Here is a 20,955-nt window from a genome sequence, read left to right on the forward strand (position 1 = left end):
AAATAGGCAAATAAAGGATGATCTATTTTGGTATAAGAAAAGTAAAAAGATATATAACATGTATTTATACATATACTTTTAATATTAAATCGTGATTAATTAATATGAATTATCACCTTATTAAATTACTTAATTATAATAGATTTGAAAAGTTTAATGTAAACATGGTATAGATAATTATGTACCCTTCAGCAGGTTCAAATGGAATATATGGAGGAAATTAGACTTAGGTCCTACTAAAGTTTGAGCACGTGTTGTGTTATACGTGTCAGTTTGAAAATTTCGCTGACCCCACCATATTTAATGACTTTTCAACATAGGGCATAATATATACATACAATTTAATATGAAAGAATGGACCTTTTATGAAGTTGATGATGAGGTATAAATAACAAAGCATCGAAGACAACCTTTCCAAGCAAGCTAATCTTGCAAAATGTGCAAGGGGTGCGGTTCAATGACCAAAGTACCCTCAATCTTTTCTTAAAATGGCCATGTTGAAACTAACCTTTATTTTATATATAGAAACTCTAATGTGGTTTCGGTTTATAGCCATCAACAGCAAAGTTTCTTGTGGCACCAGGGAGAGCTAACCGAATTCCATCAAGTTCAGGTTTTGCAATTACCTGACAACCTAGACGTGACCTGAAGACGATGAATGTAAACAAAATGAGAAGCATCATAGATCATGGGAACTGCTAAATAATATTAAAGCAAAGAGACATACGTGTCGCAGAGACCAAAAGCAAGATCCAACATATCATTTTCATCGTCTGTTGGATCATCTAGCTTGTTGTAATACTCCACATCCTGTCAAACGTCAAAAAAAAGATAAGCAATGCATCACATTAATGCGCTTAGGGTTTTGGTTCAGTGGTGAGAGCACAACATGTGATGTGCAGGTTAGTTGCACATCACGAGTTTGAGCTATGCCACAAACAAAAGCTTTGATATGTAAGTGGAGAAGAATAAAAGGGCAGACCCATTTTCTGCTCAGTCTCGAGCTGTGCATCATCGAGAATTTCTTGGTCATAAAAAAAAATACAGCATATCCTGATCACAATTACTTACCATAACAATCACGTGACATGTGGAACAGGCAAGCGAAGCTTCACATGCTCCTGCATCAAAGCTCATACTATTTAGTTAGGCTAATAGCATTGTTGTCGTGTTAATACCACAAAAATATCTAAAAGTGTTCTTATTAACACTGTTGTTTTTTATCCGACAGTGTCCTAAACCACAATAAGAAAGACATGCATGTGTCAGTCATTAATTTTGCCTAGAAGTATGCATCTGTGAGTATGCATCTGTGGCTCATGGAATTTTATAATGCTGAAGCTAAGACTGGAAGGATTAACAAGAACATAAGAGAAATGATGCATTACAAGCTTCCCCTCCTCCCATCACCATCACCATCACCATCACCATCACCACTTCAGTAGTATCTTCTAGTATGAAGACGGTGAGCTCAGAATGTCCTGGTGGTCCTACCAGAACTCTTTGAGCCCGAACATAATCACTAACTTCGAAACAATTTTGAGAATTCCAACAGATTGTGCTCAAAATCTATAAGTCAATACTACTCTTCTCTTTATTTTTTTAAAACTTTCTGGATAGGTAGGATTGAAAGATGAAGTTAGATTACAATACCAACACATCCAATAGATGCATCCCAGCTGACTGAAAGTAGTACCAAGATTCACTAAGTCGCATTATCATTTTCAAAAGGCAAATATCCAGCTAACTTAAGTAGCTGAGGATGATAAGATTCGCTCAAGATATATGAATCAAGACGCCTCAACAAAGCTGACCTTCAAGTTCAATGTCATTTTCATGTGCAGCTTCTAACATAGACATTCCAACAGGGACCTTGATATGCTGCTCTTCTCCATCCTTGTCAACAAAAGTTACAGATATTCTGCGAATCACAAAAACAGACCGTGGAAATTTAAGTTTGTGGTAACTATTTCAGTGGGGCATCATCTTATCACATGCCATCAGCTAAATTGTAGAGGCTAACGAAGACAAGATGAAGTTGGATGAAGTCAACGACACAAAATATGAGTTCAAATTTACCATCATATAGAAAAAAGGCTATTAAATCTCTGATAAGAAATCTATATGAAATAGTGTACTAGATGTCAAAAAAAGAAGTTTGAGGAGGAAACAATGGACTTTATTAAAAAAATAAAAATCCCCCCAGTGACATGACATCATGCATTGGATGGAGAAAATAAAATGAGATATTTGTCCAAAATTTTAGGTAGTTTTTGGAAGATCATAGATCTAGATTACTAGGGGTAAATGTGAATCTGTTTCATAATCCTAGAGTGGAAAAGAACAAATCTAATTTTTTGGTGATCAGCTCTGAACCAATTAGAGTTAATAAATTTCTATCGACACACACCTAGAGCAATCTCAATCTGGATAAGTTGGTTTAGAAAAGGCCCTACTTTATACATATTTAACAAACTATACGTTCATAGCACCAGGTAGTGCTAGTTTGGAGAATTTATATGGTATTCCTTTCAAACGGAACTTGGGTTAAAAAAAAAAAAAAAGTACCATAACAGAGTGTACTCTATGAAGGGGAGCCTTGGCGTAACTGGCAAAATTGCTGCCATGTGACCAAGAGGTCACAGGTTCGAGCCATGGAAACAACCACTTGCAGAATTGCAGGGGTAAGGCTGCATACAATAGACCCTTATGGTCCGGCCCTTCCCCGGACCCCGCGCATAGCGGGAGCTTAGTGCACCGGGCTGCCACGACAGAGTGTACTCTAATTAGACCTGGACCAAACTAGATTTCGATTAATTCAGAAGAAAAAAGAAAGAGAAGTTGAAAGAATCCTTTGAAACCTAAATTCCATTCAAGATTTTCCCTGTAACAAGTAGATCACCAATTTAATTCATCTTTTTTGGAAAGGACAATTGTAACCAGCAACATAATCTCATCTCCCGTCTACAGAAACCATCAGTACCCTCATACCCTCATTGAAGAGGGAAAGCAAGAGGATAAGAGAAAAGAGACGGCATAAACAATTCATGCAAGAACAACTTACTTTTGCTTTTCCTCATTTCCTGCAGTAGTACAAAATTGTTCATGCCTCTGAAGAACAAAACAAAATTCAGGGCATCAACAACGGTGAAAACATGATGGTACAAAGCAAAACCATTTCCTCACACTGAAAAAGAAAAGCAAAAAAAGGAACAAAAACCAACAAAACGGGGTGCTAAAGAGAGTCATAAAACATAAGCAACTAATCAACGATTCCTAGAACAGTACTAACTATTACATTCATCTACGAAAGCTACTAACCAGGACCTGCGCAAAAGGATATTGCAACAAGTGTGTGTATGATGTCCTCCTACAAGCTAATGAACCTGCAATTCATTAAGGAAAAAAAAAAAAAAAAAAGTAATCCAGAACATTAAATGAATGTAAACTTCAATATAGCAGTACACTGATATATCATAGAATTAATACTTTGATAAGTCAACACACCAAACAGGGTCTGTATAAATAAAGAGTGACAACTATATAGAAATTGGGTGCTTGAGTGAACCAGATTCATTTATCACGTTACGCGATTGTCTGTGAAAAAGAGTTTTTCCATGCATCAAAAGAATTAAAGAAAAAACTTTATGTTCTTTGCATCATTCTCGCTGTCTTGGAATAATTTCCTCTAATATATTTTTTACCCATATGATCCAAAAGGGACAGAATAGTGTAGCTCTCCGTTTTTTTTTTTTTCTAAGTAATTTTATAGTATTGAAAAATCCCCTGTATAGAAGCAGTATACCAAAACGTAGAGGAGAATCTATGTATGTGTAGGTCAAAAATTATCATTTGCTAGATTTACTTACATACCCGTCTTGGTTTTAACGTACTTTGGACAGTGGACAAAAGTAGGTTTTATATGTCTAACATATTTCTTTCTCTCTTTAAAATCCATCTAAGAACAAAATATCCTATCCCTCCTATACTTTTTTCATTAATTCATACGACGGAACCCGAAAAAAGAAAAAGCCACAAATTTAACATAAAGAAACCCATATACAAATAAAACGTACCACTGATAGATTTCAAAGGAAACAAATTCCTAATTGAATTCCAGCTCGTCGTGCAATAACTCCTACAACCCACTTTCAGTAATAACTCGTGTGTCTGTAATTACAATAAAGAATTAAAGTAGTAATTAAATTAATTTTGTATATAAACACCTTAACAGAAATTTTTATTTATACAAAATGAACAACTTACAGATGGTGGACCATTGACAATAAGAGAGTAACGAGTGAGCCGGTGGGCAAGCCGGAAGCCCACCATTTCAGAGGCGCAATGGGGGAAGGGTTGAGTAGCAGTATAGTTTCTGCAAAAACCCACCTAAAACCCCTTCTTTTGTCTACTCGGAAACACTTGTTTTCCAAAAATAATTTCCGTGTAATTCTAATTTATATTTAATGATAGAGATAATGGTCAAGAATACACGTTTAAATAATACCTTTTTTTATTTTTGTTTTTGTTTCCTACCTGAAGTTATCATGTGACAGTTTTATACCTAAATTATTATATTTTTAATTTACTCCTTTCGTCTCTAAAATACACCTTATCAATTATCGATAAAAATTGTGTTATTTTTAATGATAATTAAGTGATCTCTACATTGTGATCACTTAAACTAATGGCGAGATGATCAAATTATGAAAAAGAATAACTAATAGTTCATGTGTGTTTTTGACTCTTGATCCTTAATGATAATTACTCCTTCCGTTCTAAAATAAATGTCATCTTATCAAAAAATAATTTTCCAAAATAAGTGTCATAATAGGAATTCAAGATAAAAGTTAACTAGTGTTTCCAACTAATAGCTCAATTCTAAAAAAAATCTAATAAATAGGGATAATTAAGTGATCTCTACATTGTATTTACTGATTCCTTAATATGCATGATTTTTGCTGAGATGGCATTTATTTCGGTACGGATGGAGTAACAAATTATGTATTTAACAAATAATTAATCTTGAAATTTGATAATTTCCTAAAGTCTTACATGGAATTTAAATTCTTATAACAATAACTATTTTGCAATTATAATAGCCGGTGGTTATTTAAAACTTTACCTAAAAATTTCCTAGTATAAGAAAATTTAGACCAAATACCAACAGTAAGCTTGTCAGGAAATGACAAAAATATAGTCTCTTATATTTAACGGTAGGTTTAAAAGTAGTTTTTTTAAGTATGCATTTAACAATTTCGGTCCTTTTAAGTTTGTAAATATAACATTTTCAGTCTCCATATAACACTTTTAATCTCAATCAAATATTTAGCACACTCTTTTTATTAGATTTGACGGAAACTGTGGAAAAAAAAGAAATTAGTGCAAACTCACATTTAGAGGTACAATTTTTTGTTGTTGTTGCTCTTTTTAATATATTTATAGAGATTGATGTAGCTTTTTGAAGTTTAATTCCTGCTGTTTTTTAATATATGTTTTTAGTGCTAGTGCATTTTTTGTGTTGCACGTTTTAGAATATGATATGACTTTCTTCGTGTTTATAAGCAATTTTTTTTCACTGTTTTCGTCAAACCTAACTGCTGAGTTGAACAAGAATTATACATAAACTAAACGGAAAAGGGCCAACTATACCCCTGTACTATTGAAAAAGGATCAAATATAACCTTCATTATATTTTGGGTTCAAATATGCCCCCTGTTATACTTTGAGTTTAAATATACCTCCTTGGTTAAAATTGTTCAAAGGACAGTAGACCGACGCGTTTTAATATACATCGCTCGGTGAGTGGACACCACGCAGCATGTCACCTCACCAGCCAACTCATTTACCCCTCTCTTCTCCTTCTTCACCCACTACTACCATCTCCTCTCCCTTCACAACCACTGCCACACCACCATCTCGACCTTCACTCTTTCTGATCTTCCTTTTAGGCAATTACCAGTCAAATAGATACAAGTTTGCTTCCCTCAGCTTATTCGGTTCCTCAAAATTCATGACGGGCGCATCAAGAGAAATTCCTTTCCTCATTATATCTTCCGTTTCTAGCCATTTCAATTTTTCATTTCAGTTAAGTTATATTGTTCATTTACAAAGATGTTTAATGTCCAAGTAATATTTACATAGTAACTGATGGATGAGTTACAGAATTTTGGGCTGCTTCAATAAATTAAACGATGTATATATGGGTTTTTTTATTTAAGTTTTTGTGTTTTTGAAAATAAGTTAAACAAATAACTAATAGGAATAAAAACCCCCAAAAGAGGAGAAAAACGATAAACATGATTCCTAATCAGTGGGGGTGCCAATGCATTATGGATATGCTAAATTTAATAATTTTAACATTTTTGTAATTAATATTGAAGGAATAAATTATTTCTGAAGGTTAAGGTAGAGATGGTAGGTTAATGCGTGGCGATGTTTGGGGAGAGGAGATGGTAGTGGTGATCAGTGAAGAAAAGGAAGAGAGGGGTAAATGAGTTAATTCAGTGAGGTGGCATGTCACGTGGTCATTCATCTTGACAATTTTAACTAGAGGAGGGATATTAGGACTCAAAGATAATAGCGCGTAGGGCATATTTGAACCCAAAGTACAATGAAGGGTATATTTGACCCTTTTTCAATAGTATAGGGATATATTTGGCCCTTTTCCGTAAACTAAAAGTGTTAAACTCTTAAGTGCATACTTAAGGGACCATTTTGAACCTACTATAAAACATAGGGGACTATTTTTATCATTTTCTGTTGTCAAACTCAAGCTTTACACGAAGAGCATGCTATATTTCTACTGTGTGTCTGTGTGAGAGAGGGAAACCACAGAGATGAAGAAACCAGGTGGAGCAGAGAAGAAGAAAGTGAAACGATCCCCATCTAATACTACTCCTCCAAGGGTATTTTCGTCATTCTTCAAAATATGTCTTTAATTTTTATTCTCATTTTATATCTGTAAATTCAATTTGTTCATTTCTTGTATTTTTCCTAAAAGGATCTGTATTTTTGTATCCTGTTATTTTGATTGTTGAAATTCAGTTTAGCTTTAATGGGGAAATTCATTTATTTTGCTCTGAATTGTGGTAAAATGTTTTCGTGCCCTATTTTTGAGAAATGAATCTATGGGTTAAAAGTAGCCAAACATTTGAAAAAAGAAGTTTTTGTGTTTCAAAGTGAAAAACGGTATTTGAGAATTGGAGATGTGTTTGGCCATGAATACAAATTGGAGTTGTTTTTGAATTTTTGTGAGTGATTTGGAGTGAAAAAAGTGAATACAATTTTTTGGTGCTTTTCAAATTCTGGAATTGTATGGCCAAACATGCAACAACAACAGCGTATTCCCACAAGTGGAGTCTGGGGAGGGTAGGATGTACGCACTTCTTACCTGTACCTTTGTGGGGTAGGGAGGCTGTTTCCGATAGACCCTTGGCTAGAGGAAAAAAAGGATTTGAAGCAAAACATGATTTCCGGAATTCAACTCAGGAAAAAGTAAAAAATATTCATGGACAAACGGCCACTAAATAAGCTAACGATTGAGTTACTACTGGTATGCGTTGAGTTTTTTCTTCAGATAGGCGATTTGTTTTTAAACTATTGTTAAATTGTGGTTAATATTTAATGATGTTTCTAAATTTGCTAAATTTGTGCCATAGCATTAAAAAAGACTCCAGTTTCATTATGATGCCATCAGTAGAATATTTATAAGTTGGTTGTAACATAGGTTTTTGTTACCTAATATTATAGGTTTAAATCTAAAGAGGTTGCACTTTTTATAATTTTCTTGTTGTGGGTTTGTGGATAATCTCAATTGTATCTGTTGATCAACATATTCGCACTTTTTTTAAGATGTAAGTTTTCTAGTTCACATACGTGATATGCGTTTCTAATGATGTTCTGGTATACTCCAGTTTTAAGGGATAGATAAATGAATAGCTTTACTTCTCCATTTTGTGAATGCATTGCTGAACTATACAATTAATGAAGAAACTCTAAACCATGTTGAAACCATTATAAGAAGAAAGATGAATAAGAAAAGGATTCTTCAGCCGCACTCGTGTCAGATTCTTCAAAAATGCAGTCGCACTCGTGTCGGATTCTTCAGAAATGCTTTGTTTTTGGAGGATCCGACGGACATCTGACGCCACTTTTGGAGGATCCGAGCAACATAGGAAAATGATGCCGTTTTGAAGGAAGAAGCAGAAGGGCTTTTGATTGATCTCATAGAAATCCTACAGGAATAGGTTAGGATATTTTTGGGCTCTGTGTTTTACTGTGACGTCCCAGTATTTATTTCACTTCACTTCCTTAGTGCTATCTTAATAACATATTACCTTTCTCAAAAAGAAAAAGAATGGCATTTGTTCAACTTCTCCTCCTTCTTTTTGGGATTTTTACACTGTATATCCACCTATCAAAATAAGAGCCGGCACTGTATATATTTTGTATATTAATGATAATATACATATCTTATACTACATAATTAGTGTATATTTGGCTAGCGAATGTAATTATTTTAATGTGTTAAAAGCCCTTGCTTTTTCTGTTGAACATCTCCCTTCCTTCTTGTGTCACTGATAAAAGCCTCCATAATTATGTTTGGCTACTCTGAATGAAGAAGATTTGCTAAACTAGGATTAGCGGCTGCTGAGAAAAAAAAAAGTAAATGTTCTGAGGTTGTAAAGCTGTATTGAATCAGGTGAGAAGTTTTCCTTTCTCAAATCAGTTGCTGCTTAGATATTCGTAGGGGCTGACACGTAGGAAATTAAGAGTATTTTTATATATGAAGGATTAAGAGTTTGCGTCTGAGGTAACTGTTTGCTGCATGTTCCCCTTTGTTTGGTACTTGTTTGTTGAATTAATTAAGATGTTATCAGCTGCCCCCTAACTTTCCAGTTTGTGATTGTGTGGTTTTTGAAATTTCTTGTTAACTATGTCTTTTGGAAATTTCATATCCATTTTTTGTTTACTATTATTTTCAGAAACAAGGTGCGAACAAGGACATCTTCCAGCTGTTTGCCGAGAAAGTAAGGGATCATAAGGGCTTGGTGTCTCGTTGGGCTGTCCTGCAGGAAACACGGGTAGAGTATTTCAGGGGAAAAGATTTCGTCGCTTTTGTGAGAAATCATTCAGAACTTAAAGACATACTAGAGTCAGATAGAGGTTTGGAACCTGAAGATATTGCCAATACGCTGCTTAAAAAGAATCTTTTAGTCCGCTGTGATCGTGTGGTGAAAACTGTTCGGCCTGGGAAGAAAAAGTTATCGTCTTGGCCAGCACATTTAGAGATATACCATGTGAGTATCTTCTCGGTACAGTCAACTATTAGGGATGTTAAAAAGTTCCTGACTTACTGTTAATTTAATTTAATTTAATATCTACTAGTCTGTGATGCTGCTCACGAATGTATTTGTGGTTCAATTGTACTCATGACCAGTGGGTATGTCATAGATATGGATGCTTTATACACTTCAAAATATGGTGAAAACTTCCTAAATATTGTACATGCTATGTGGCTCATCCCCATATATTCTTCTCCACTTAAATATCAGAGTTAGTTTGCTTGGTGCAGGGCTCAAACCTGTGACCTAAGACAAGACCCTCAACCTTTGCCAATTGAACTAACCCCTGGGGGCAATTATTGAGCTAACTCTTGTGCTAGAAGAATCACACGTATCTAGTTTTTGAAATATTGATATGCATTTTCAGATTCAAAAAGAAAATATTGATGCATTTATTAAAAGAGTCTTTGTTTCGGTCCATATCCATAGAAGCTAAATTTCAATGTGATTGGCTGGTCCAACTGATATACCTGCTCTAGAACCCTAAACTCAGATATGATCCATGTATCATTGGTCCTTTTTTTCTCCCTGAGATGGTAACAGATTTCATTAATATTAAAGAGAAGTTCTTAGCACAAAGATAGTGCTACGAGAAACAAACCATAGTTACAAGACTTCCAGACGAGAGAAAAAAAACAAAACCAAGTCTTGTGGCAGTTACAGGGATCCAATGAGATCAACTAAGGATTTTACATCTTGTACTAAAGCTTCTTTAAACAAAAAATGAAACAAACATATACAATTCATTGATCTTCTGTTCAGAATTGCTGAATCTTAAAAACATGTGGAGTTCCTTTCCCTCCAAACTGTCTACCATATGCAGGCTGGAATGAGACTCCACCACTTCATCTAACTTGTCCAGTAGCTAAGTTGTCCCAGCAACCCAACAACTCCTCAGTATATCTATGCATTGCACAGCTCAGGCCATTCATACTCATGAACAACTGCCACAGACATGTAGGAAAAGGTGACTGTTTGTTTCATTATCTATCCCACATAAAAAACATTTGGAACACAGTACCATTCCTCTCTTTATCGAATTCTCATGTGTCAGGGCAACCTGTTTGACCACTAGCCCACGAAACACTGCTACTTTGAAGGGAACCTTCAGCCTCCAGATATGCTTCCATAACCAATACCCTTGGTGCTTAACTGCTCTGTTTAAGACCCCATATGCAGATTTTACAGTGAACACTCCTCTAATGTTGCTATCGATGCCAGTTTGTCCACTTGCTCAACTAGTCCTTTGTAATTAGCGAAAAGTTTGTGGAACCCAGCCACCCTGATCACCTCCCAATCATTTAGTAATCTTTTAAAACTGAAATTCCAACCCTGCTGACTCCCAAGTTTTAGCAAGAGTAGCATCTGGCTGCTGTCCAAGTCAGGGGATAGTTTCCTATCCAGTCATAAACCATTCCCCACCTTGGTACTGATGTTGCTAACAAAGGTTTGCCAGAGATATCTAATAGAACTCTGTACACTCACTCGATAAGAGCTAGCCATTGAATATGAACACTTCCCTCAACCTCATATTTTTCACCTATCACTTTGCTTCACGAAGCTTGTTTATCCATTGGAAGTCTCCCGAGCCATTCCATTAGCAAGCTCTTGTTATGCTCCACAGGCCCCCCTCCCTCCTGCTAATTGTAAGAGTTTTCCTTTTAACTAATGTTAAACCCATTTCTCCTTATCCAATTGCCATTGATCTTCTTCTCGACATCACTGGTAAAGGGAAAATTGGCACCACGTAGGCGGGAAGAGAGTCTAACACACTGTTGACCAGTATAACCCTCCCTCCTAGTGACAGATTATCATCTGGATAGCTTCTTCACACCTTTCTAGAACATCATCTCATATCTGCTGAGAATTGCTCTTTGCTCCCAGCCAAGTATGTGTTTGGTAAAGGCCCACCTTACAGCCTAGAGAGCTAGCTAGTCTTTGGGTATCCGTGCTTTACATGGATTCTGATGTATGAGATGTGTCTTACACAGGACAATCAAAATAAGAGATAATTCAAGCTAAGCAATAGATGTACCTCTGTTGGTCCGTATGTGAAGGTGCCATATGCTCATACACCAATTGTTTTTGCATTCCAATGTAACAAAGGAAGTTTAGGACATGTTCCTGAACCTTTTTGCTTGCCACATCTAATGATATAAAGGAAGTCTTCAGCACCTGGACTCTTTGGGAAGTTCAGAAGGACAAGAGGAAGCGGTGGCAGACCGGCAGTTCATCCCCAAAGAATAGAAGATGCTTCGAAGGAGAAGCACCTTCAATCCCCGTTTTGAAAGATAGATGGCTTTTGAATCTTTGCAGTTGGGAAAAGTTTTTTGATGTAAATGATGTGAACCACTGTCTGAATTTTGTTGACTCCATCACTTTACCTACAAGTCAGTATAGTTTGCATCCTTTGGATGTGTATCAATGGAAGCCTTTATCATAGAAAGCTAAATGTTAAAATTACTTTCACCTTGTCTTGTAATTCTCTTGATTTTTCTACAATTTATATACAGCTTTAATTTTGTTCTTCCATTCTGAAATTATTTTTTAGTTTAGTATAAAATAGAAATCTTTAAGGCTTACACGTCACCCACACCCCTGCTTTTTTAAGCAGTTCTTTGAACAAATCAAATCATTGCAATCAGAAGGAACTGAGGACATTCTTCTCTCTATTCTTTTACCTGTTTTTTCCCTCTCTAGATATTACATAGATCTTCTCCACACAGAAGAAAAAACAATAATAAACACTTGAATAGTGAAGTGCCACTTTGCTGAGGGCCTCCAGCATTTGCTGACAAACTACCCCATAAATTTAAACTACCCCATAAATTTATCTTCATTCGTGATCCATGATTTTCATGTTGTGGTTGTTCAATTGTTCTGAGCTGTTAATAGAAGCTGGTTTGTTAATTACCTAAGTTGCTCGGACTGTCCAAAAATGTTGCTGCACCCGTGTTGGATCCTCCAAATATACACTACATTTGGAGGATCCGACGCACTCCGTCGATATTTTTGAAGAGTCTGAGTAACAAAGTTAATTACTGTATTAACTTTTTCTTTCTGATACCAGAAGTAGAAAAGAGAAGTAATGCTTTCCACCTAAGAAGCTAGACATCTGAAAATGGTGTTTTTGGAGTAAACTTCTTTAGAAAGTTCCTATTTAAACTTCTTTAGAAAGTTCCTATTTCTTTTCTCGAAAAAATCTTTAAGAGTTTCATGGCTTCTATAACAATTTTCCACATTTTGACTGAATTCTAGTTTTTTCGGTAACCTGGAGTATCTCTTTTTCAATAGTCAAACTTACAACCTTTTGATGTTAAGTTTCTTCAATTGATGTCTGCAGGATCAAGTATTTTCTGAAAATGACGCCTTTTTTGCATGGGCATTTGTGAAAAGAAGACCCCTGTGGCAAACACTTCTCTCATTCTTCTGGCCGGTGTTAACACTAGCGATCTGCTTGTTTCCGGTTTATCCCCATTGGGCCAAATTGCTTATACTATATACATGTGCTGGTCTCCTCCTCCTTATACTTTGTCTGCTATTCAGTGAGTATTTGTTGCTTGTTACCCTTTTTTCTCACGCTTCTTTGTTATTCAACTTTCTTCTAAGTGTAGAGTTATATGATGCACTGTGATGTGGCCACTCTAAAAATTGAAAGCATGACAGGTTATGGCAAAAGTATTGTGACATATGGGGGATTCGTCTTATAATTTAGCAAGTTGATAAGCTTCTTCAATCATCAAGTACGCTGTTGGCTTCCCACACTTATCATGACAGCATCACGATTTTGAACGCATATTAGCTGTTTTATATATCACATAAACACCAAATACTTATATGGTTGATTACTAAAGCAACAGTGTCTTAGCTTGCATTAGATTAGACATTAGAGACTTTAGGTACGGTCTACAATTCATATATATGAAAGAAGTGAAAAAAGGGAACTGCAAGTTATTATTCCCCACATGTTTCTCATTTGGAAAACGCCTACTCTTTTCGTTTTTTTTTTTCTTTTCTTTTTTTAAAGCTTAAAGTAATTATATTCAACACAGTATACCTACTACTATGAAGTCAGGCCACGGTGCTAGTGGAAGGGCACCTGTGAACTGCGAAGTTTTGACTAGCTAGAAAGACCTGATTATTTTAATGTGTATTATGGGAACTTGGCCTAATGATTAATGAAGTGGTGCAAACCTTAGAGACCAGGGTTTGAATCTCAGGAGAGACAAAAAACACTATGTGATCTCTTCCCTCTGCCTAAGCCTTGGTGGGCTGAGTACCCAGTGTCTGTGCTGGTAGGAGGTAGGAGGTAGCACGTACCCGGTAGAATAGTCGAGGTACTCTCAAGCTAACCAGATGCCACTATCTTAAAAAAAGAATGTGTATTATGGGAACATAACTATGCTAGTTCTGATACTTCTTCTTTATAACGAGGATGTTGTAATACTTTCTGTGTTGTTTAAGGTGAGAAATATTCTATTTATGGCTTCAACATGGATTAAGTAGTTGACTTTGGATACTGTTTGACCTTTTTTACATACCATTTAGATGCTATCTTAGTTCTATCATAATGTTGTGTGTCTTGGATTCACAGTTCTGTGATTTAAATCCTGTAAAATTGACAAATATGTGTTTTCCAAATTTTCAATAACTAGGATTTTTGGCGCCTCCTGCACACTTTTTCGTTAATTCAGAATACTCTACAAAAGCTTCTTTTCGCTTTGTGTATGACAGCTCTGGGTGGAAAGTATCATAGTCTGTTATCCTTCACTTGAATTCTCCAATCCCTAATTGGCACTTCATTTATCTTATTATATGTTGTTATTACTGCCTATTATTATTGTTGTCTTGGCACCTTCTCTTGAGCCGAGGGTCTATCGGAAACAGCCTCCCTACCTCCCAAGGTAGGGGTAAGGTCTGCGTACACTCTACCCTCCCCAGACCCCACCTGATGGGATTATACTGGGTATGTTGTTGTTGTGCTAGAAGTGGTGTCTAATAATTCCTTTATTTATGCATAATTTTTCTGTTGTAAGATGGTTACTCTGGGTTGTTCAAATCATGCTCATCAAGCTTGTCATGTGTATATTTTAGAGTCTGCTAGTAGAAGCAAATCATCATTACAAAACACATTTTTTGTGCTTGCAGTAAGAGCTTTGATCTTTGGCACTATTTGGGTAATATTTGGGAAGCGTGTGTGGTTTTTCCCCAACATTCTTGCCGAGGAAGCAACACTGCAAGATTTGTTCCAGGTTTGGCCTCAGAAGGATGAAGGCGAGCGACCTAAGTGGACAGCAAGGCTTTTCTATGCAATAGTAGCTGTGGTTGTTATTTTGGTCCTGAGGCATCATGCTCCTGACGAGGCTGCAAGAGCCAGGTGTGCTTGCTTGCACTTTAATCACTTAACTCTTAAGCCTGGGAGTTCACTTGAAGAAATAGAATGAATACCAATTTGTATATATTGAGGTTTCATGAAACCAAATCCCTTCAAAAAGATTAACTTCAGTAGCAAATATTCTGCAATTTAGTGTCATATTTGAGAATCAGCCTAAAAAACCGAGAGCCAGCAATTAGGTGGCTTGGCAGAGGCTTCTGATGCGAATATGTTTTCATTCTGCTATATAGAATTCTCTCTCTGGACATTTCTTGCCAAAGAGCCTATATCTATTATGTGCATCGCTCTGAAAATGATAACCTTTATTATCCACTCTTGCAGGTATCAGAAGCGAGTTTCCAACATTATCGATGATGTGCTCGAGTGGTCTCCTAGACAGGCTCTGTCAGGGATGATGGAAACCGTGGTTAATGTCACTGACTCTAACGATAATGCAGCTGCTGATAGCAAAGCTGACAGTGAAAAAGTTGCTTTCCCAGATGACTTAGATGAAGAAAACCATTCCCAAAGAAGAGATTGAGGATGTTACTGGAAATGTAGAAGATAGTGATCATCATCAAAGTGACTTGTAATTTATATAAATGTTGAGCCATATTTCAAGATTTTGTTTTTTTGTATCAACTGTTAATTCTCTTTTATCGTCAAGTATTTTGCAGAACTCTATTATGGGCAACATAACAGCAACTACAGAATTTGAGAACCAAGAAGGGTGAGTTCCCTACGTAGTATTTTGAAGCTTTGTTTCAAGACTTCAAATCTACGTTTGATAGAAAGAAATTCAGAGTTTATGACAAGTTAAAATTGCCCTTTTATTTTCCATTTATTTATAATAGTGGTGTCGTATCCGGCTAGTGCGGATCTCAACTATTTCATGAGCATTTGCTACCTCCCATCAGTATAGATATAGGTAACTATGCCTATCAAGGCTTAGGTTGTGGTTCTTACTTCTGCTGGAATTTGAACCGTGGTCTTCAACACTTGTATTTTCGTATGATTTTTTTCACTAACATTTTTCCTTCTTCCTTTAAGATTTTTACAGAAATTATTTGGTTCACTCTTTCAATTGTTCAGAACAATGAATTTTGATTTGTTTGACATCTTATTAGGGTGATGGTTTTTATAAGAGACGAGTTGGGAGTATGATAACAGGGCAAGAAGTGGGGGTTTACGCAGAGGCCGATTTGATTCGTTTTTTTTTTTTTGGGGCTATTCTTTGCCCTTCTTTTGGGGTGGTCTTTAATTGTTGCCCCTCAAATTGCTGATCTTTAATTTTTGCCCTTCACGTAGATATCCTGAGGTTCACGTAGAAATCTTGAGGTTTTGGGTTCGATTCTCTGCTCCGGCATAAAAATAAAAAATAATTTCATAAGGCAAGACTTGGGGAAATTTATCTTTGGAGCCGGCATATGCGCGCTTAAGGCATAACTCTGCCTTAAGGCATATATATTTTTTTTCTTTGCAAGACAAATTTTTAGGGCGGAACTTTCCTTAAGGAAGATTACGTAGCATACTTTTGGGCTATGGCTTAACTACCGCCCCATAAGCCACAACTAAACTATGTAAAAAGTTCTGACTTATCCGGCATAACTTTAGTCATGTCTTAAGCGCGCATATGCCGGCTTCGGCATAACTTTTTCAATCTTTATTTTTATGCTCGAGCGGGGGTAAGAACCTCGGGATTTCTACGCGAAGGGCAAAACTTAAGACCGCAAATTAGGGGACAAAATATGCCTTAAAAAAAATGGTTTTTTTATGGGAAAACTACGTATATATACATGTTAAGGAGAAATATTTACGAAACGTAACGATAGTTTTCCTTATTTACAAAACATAACGATATATTACTGGCATGACGGATTTTAGTATATTTTTCGTTTTTATTTTCCGTAAAATATATATATTTTTATAAAAATATTTTATTTTTTAAAAAAATAATTTTTATATATATTTTAAATATTAATTTTTTTTTTTTGCTCAATGGCTTAAAAATTACCTCATATTTCTATGTATGAAAGTTGTATGAAATGTGTATGTGTGAGCAAAATTTTTAATATAATTTTCATATACAAAATTTTGAATAAAAACTTTAACTAAACTATGTAAAAATGTTGTTGTAGTTGTATTAATTTAAACCCTAATATGAAATTTATATACAAACAATGTGAATGAAATTCTAAGTTTAGTCATGCCTTTTAAGCGCTTGATCAAGATATACACATTTCATACGTTCTTTATACATAAAATTTGAGCGAACTTTTTCAAGCAAGATATACACATTTCTTACAAAAATTTGAGAAATTATTTTAAGTTTATTTTTATGTTATATACAATGTTGTTGTAGTTGTATTAATTTCGTAACATCATGAACTTTTTACTACGCGAGCGGCAAGCAAGATTAAATTTCATATTGTTTTCATACACACAATATGAGCGGATTTTTTAAGCCAAAATCTAACTAAATTTTGAGCAAACTTTTAAAAGAAGGGCAATCAGCGATTTTTAAAAATAAAAAAAAATTTTTTTTTTAAAGCATGTTTTGTATAGGATTTGGGGAAATATAAATACACACGGCCCACGTATATATATGATAATGAAATAACCAATATTGCTTCGTATATAGTATTCATAAACATCACATACACTTGGTATATATAATGTATAAGTTTGTATAATCATATATAAACACAAACAAACTCAAATTGCAGTGTTTACATAATGCATCTGTTCTGTATAGCCATATATAAGTTGCTCAATTTTTTCTAATATTTTGATTCACCGCTCCATCGACCTGCATCTTCCACCACCTCTGTTGCTGCTCTTACCGTCGCTTCTACCTGAATCCTTCAATTAAAGTTGGTAAGCTTTTACCCCTAGTTTCAATTGTTTTTAGTTTAGGGTTTTGATTATTCGATTAGGTTTCTGAACTAGGATTTTCATTCTTCTCTATAGTATCTTCATAGTCCAATCCAATACCCACAAACTCACACGCAGCAGAGCAGTCATCCATGGAATTTGCTCAGCAAACAGGAAATTACAAAGTAGTCAAGAAGAAGCAAAAGCTGGAAATTTGAATCCTGCAGAGTGAGCACTTGAATGAGTAGAGAGGAGAGACTTGCAAACTAAATGGGCGAAGGGTTAATTGGGGTAAGAAATGGATAGTTGGGTCAAAATTGATAAACTAAAATGGACACTCAGCTTATTTCTCCCATTTTTATTTAACTTGCTAACAACGTGATATAAAAAAATAGAATTATTGCCAATTTTTTTTTTTTTTTAAATTACCTTACTAATAATGTGATATAAAAAGAAATACTTAGAATTATTGTGTATATCAACCGATCACAAAATTTCATGTCAGCACTATTTTGTGTCATACGTTCATAATTGGCTAGATAATAAAAATTGAGAAACACACCTGAAGTATATTCACAATTAAAATTACACCCGTAAAATGTCCGGATAAACAATAAACATCACAATTTATTTAAAAGAGAGCCACTCTCGCACTTTAGTCACATGACTTGCACCTAAGATTTCAAAGCTTCCCTAATTTTTTTTTTTTTTTTTTTTTTTTTTTGTTAAGTCAACCCAAAATTACTAAATTTGCTAGTAAATTTGTGCTACCTTTTCACGAGCGAAAAAAAAAATCATAGTTTGGTGGATAAAGAAGTGGCACAACCCTCGATTAGCGAAAAATGTCACATAAATTGGGACAGAGGGAGTATAACGATTGATCGTTTTGATTGTTCTATCGAGTAATATAGCCTATGTTGTTTTTTATTCTTACATTTTTGTTCTCACGTGCTTTAAGGTGAAAAATGACATACCCTTATCAGTTACTCCTATTTACAAGATATCCTTTTAAACTAGTAAATTTACTCGCTCTTCGTGCGGTTATGAAAAAAATTACTTATGAAATAAATTTTTGATAAATTTAATAGATATAAAAGTAACTTTTCATGTATATGCATATAGAAATGAATTCTATCATATATACCCATTTTTTAAGTTAGCTCCAGCACTTGGCATTTAAGCAATTTTCACACTAAGAGTGGAATAAAAACAATCCTACGCTTAAAAAACATATGATTATTACTTTTTCATAAGCAAATGCTATTTAGATAACAGTTTCATATCTTTGAGTAGAAGAAATCAAATTATTGGTAACTCAACATTTAAAATGCATGAGTGACACTGTATTACTGCAAATAGTGAAAGAGGTTTGCAAAACACAGTGTTTGTGCAGGTTTGATTCTAAAGCAGGCTTAGTAGTTCTTCAAATGGAGTTTTCCATTGTCTGTTTTCTCAAATCTGTTACAACCTCGCACGGTTCCTCATCTTGTGAGTATGTGCAATAAAGCAAAGTAAAGAGGAGTCATAAAATAGAGCAACAATAATACTTACTATCCTTAAAGCATTTGCTAACTTCACTATCATAAAATAGTACTTTTTCTATATATAAGATTTACATACTTGCTTCTATAGATAATCCAATAAAGAATTTTTGCTAATCATATTGTTTATTTAATAATATCCCATCTAAAAATAATCAGCTAAATTTATTTTTATGAAAAGTAAATTCAGTAATTTTGCAACTTTCAACTAAAGTAAGCCTTCATAAATCTCAGAAGCCTATTGCAGAGAAGCAACCCAGAAGAATGGACACAATTATTTTGTTTGTGAGTCTAATCCCGGCCAAGCCTTTTTTCCCCATCTCCGGACTACATAGATATTAGGCTTTGGCTGGGTAAAACAAACAAAGAAGAATTCCCTATAATTACTCATTTACTAACTCTACACAATTATATAAGCTTTTTTTTTTTCCTTACTTTTCCTTTCCCACTGAAAAACTCAAAGCAATTGCAAAATTACTTACCTTAAACTTATAAAAATCAATTACTTGTAAACGTATAATTTTAAAACCAAATAAATTGTTTTTGAAAACTAACTTGGATTGGCTCTAAATTACAAATAAATTAAAACGAATAGGAACATCAAAGTGCACTATTAACATTTCATATCTCTCAAGTCTCAAGGACCTCGTAGTTTTTTCCGACAATTCCAAATAAATTGAAAGCAATAATTAGGCAATTGTGAAATCAGTTAGTAAGAAATTGATCAATCTAAATCCTGATGCATAAAGATCTCACAAATCAGTCAATACATAATAGATGAACCTCTCATTTCCTGTAAAAATTCCAAGAGCCACCATGGTTGCCCGGTAAACATAAAGAAGTGATATTAATTCTCTCTCTCTAATAGATGAAACTGTTGTTCTTGATTGGGTTAATTGAGTTCTCTAATGCACGAACCGGTTCTTTCTTTAATAATGACCCTTGTACTTTTTTTTTTCCCAACATGACTTTTGGATTTGTAATGTTATAGACAAATAGAAGATTTAAAAAAAAAGGAGGAGGAGAGAGATGAAATCATCCATCGTACTATTAATACTTGGGAGTATCTTACAACAAAGAGCAATAAAACACCAAAACATGTGGTTATATACTTATAGTCATCTTTCCTTTCATTCTCAAGGCCGAGACATAAACAAAGCAAAAAGTGTTAAGAAGAAGAAGATGAAGTTCTGACTTTTTCTTTCCCTTGCACCCTTTTTTCACATATCAGAAACAACGTAAGAGACAACTAAAAATACAAATCCTCGATTTCCACAGAATTAAAGGAAAAGTGTGATGGGGATAGTTGAAGGAGAGCATAGCATGAAGATTTTAGGAACAAAAGATCGAACCATAGTAGTAGCGTATGGGTTTGGGACAAACCATTTTGTGTGGATAAACATCCGGTTATTGGTTATAAGATTGCCGTGTTTGTCATATGGGTCTTTGGAACTACCAATCCCGATTACTTTGACTTCAAAAGGTAATCAAATTTGGAACTTAGAATGATACGTACGCCAGTGATGTGATTGCTATTTTTGAAGAACTCCAAATTCCACGTCACATTTAAGTTAGACACTCTGTTTCTTGCCATGTTTGGCGCCAACACTTTCATCGCCAGCGCCAATCTCTTAACCAAACTTGTTAGCCTGACCAGAGTTGTTGAAGTATCTGTGTTTGTTGGCTTCTACAAAATTAATTAAGAAGCACATATCATATCAAACTCAACAGTTTTAATGGTTCGGCTAAAAACTCAAAAGTTGCATCAATTCATGAAATTCCTCTTAATTACCAGATCCCATTCTTTCTATTCCAGTAG

The 20,955-nt window shown here is 34.9% G+C and overlaps 2 protein-coding genes across 2 annotated transcripts; one reads left to right on the forward strand and one right to left on the reverse strand.

The window, feature by feature from the left end:
• Window positions 1-335: 335 nt before the first annotated feature.
• Window positions 336-3,387, reverse strand: LOC132032398 (adrenodoxin-like protein 1, mitochondrial). The gene is made up of 6 exons (XM_059422017.1): window positions 3,328-3,387; window positions 3,065-3,111; window positions 1,815-1,921; window positions 1,072-1,121; window positions 728-810; window positions 336-645 (listed from the first exon to the last, which is right to left on the reverse strand). Exons 3-6 carry the CDS (start codon window positions 1,858-1,860, stop codon window positions 531-533), a joined length of 294 nt encoding a protein of 97 aa, XP_059278000.1. The 5' UTR covers window positions 1,861-1,921; window positions 3,065-3,111; window positions 3,328-3,387; the 3' UTR covers window positions 336-530.
• A 3,365-nt stretch (window positions 3,388-6,752) lies between these two features.
• Window positions 6,753-15,536, forward strand: LOC132032399 (uncharacterized). Its single transcript, XM_059422018.1, has 5 exons — window positions 6,753-6,908; window positions 8,988-9,302; window positions 12,691-12,892; window positions 14,496-14,724; window positions 15,064-15,536. Exons 1-5 carry the CDS (start codon window positions 6,840-6,842, stop codon window positions 15,260-15,262), a joined length of 1,014 nt encoding a protein of 337 aa, XP_059278001.1. The 5' UTR covers window positions 6,753-6,839; the 3' UTR covers window positions 15,263-15,536.
• The last annotated feature ends 5,419 nt before the right edge of the window (window positions 15,537-20,955 follow it).

This window comes from Lycium ferocissimum, chromosome 10 (genome assembly GCF_029784015.1).
Source record: "Lycium ferocissimum isolate CSIRO_LF1 chromosome 10, AGI_CSIRO_Lferr_CH_V1, whole genome shotgun sequence".
Lineage (NCBI taxonomy): Eukaryota > Viridiplantae > Streptophyta > Magnoliopsida > Solanales > Solanaceae > Lycium > Lycium ferocissimum.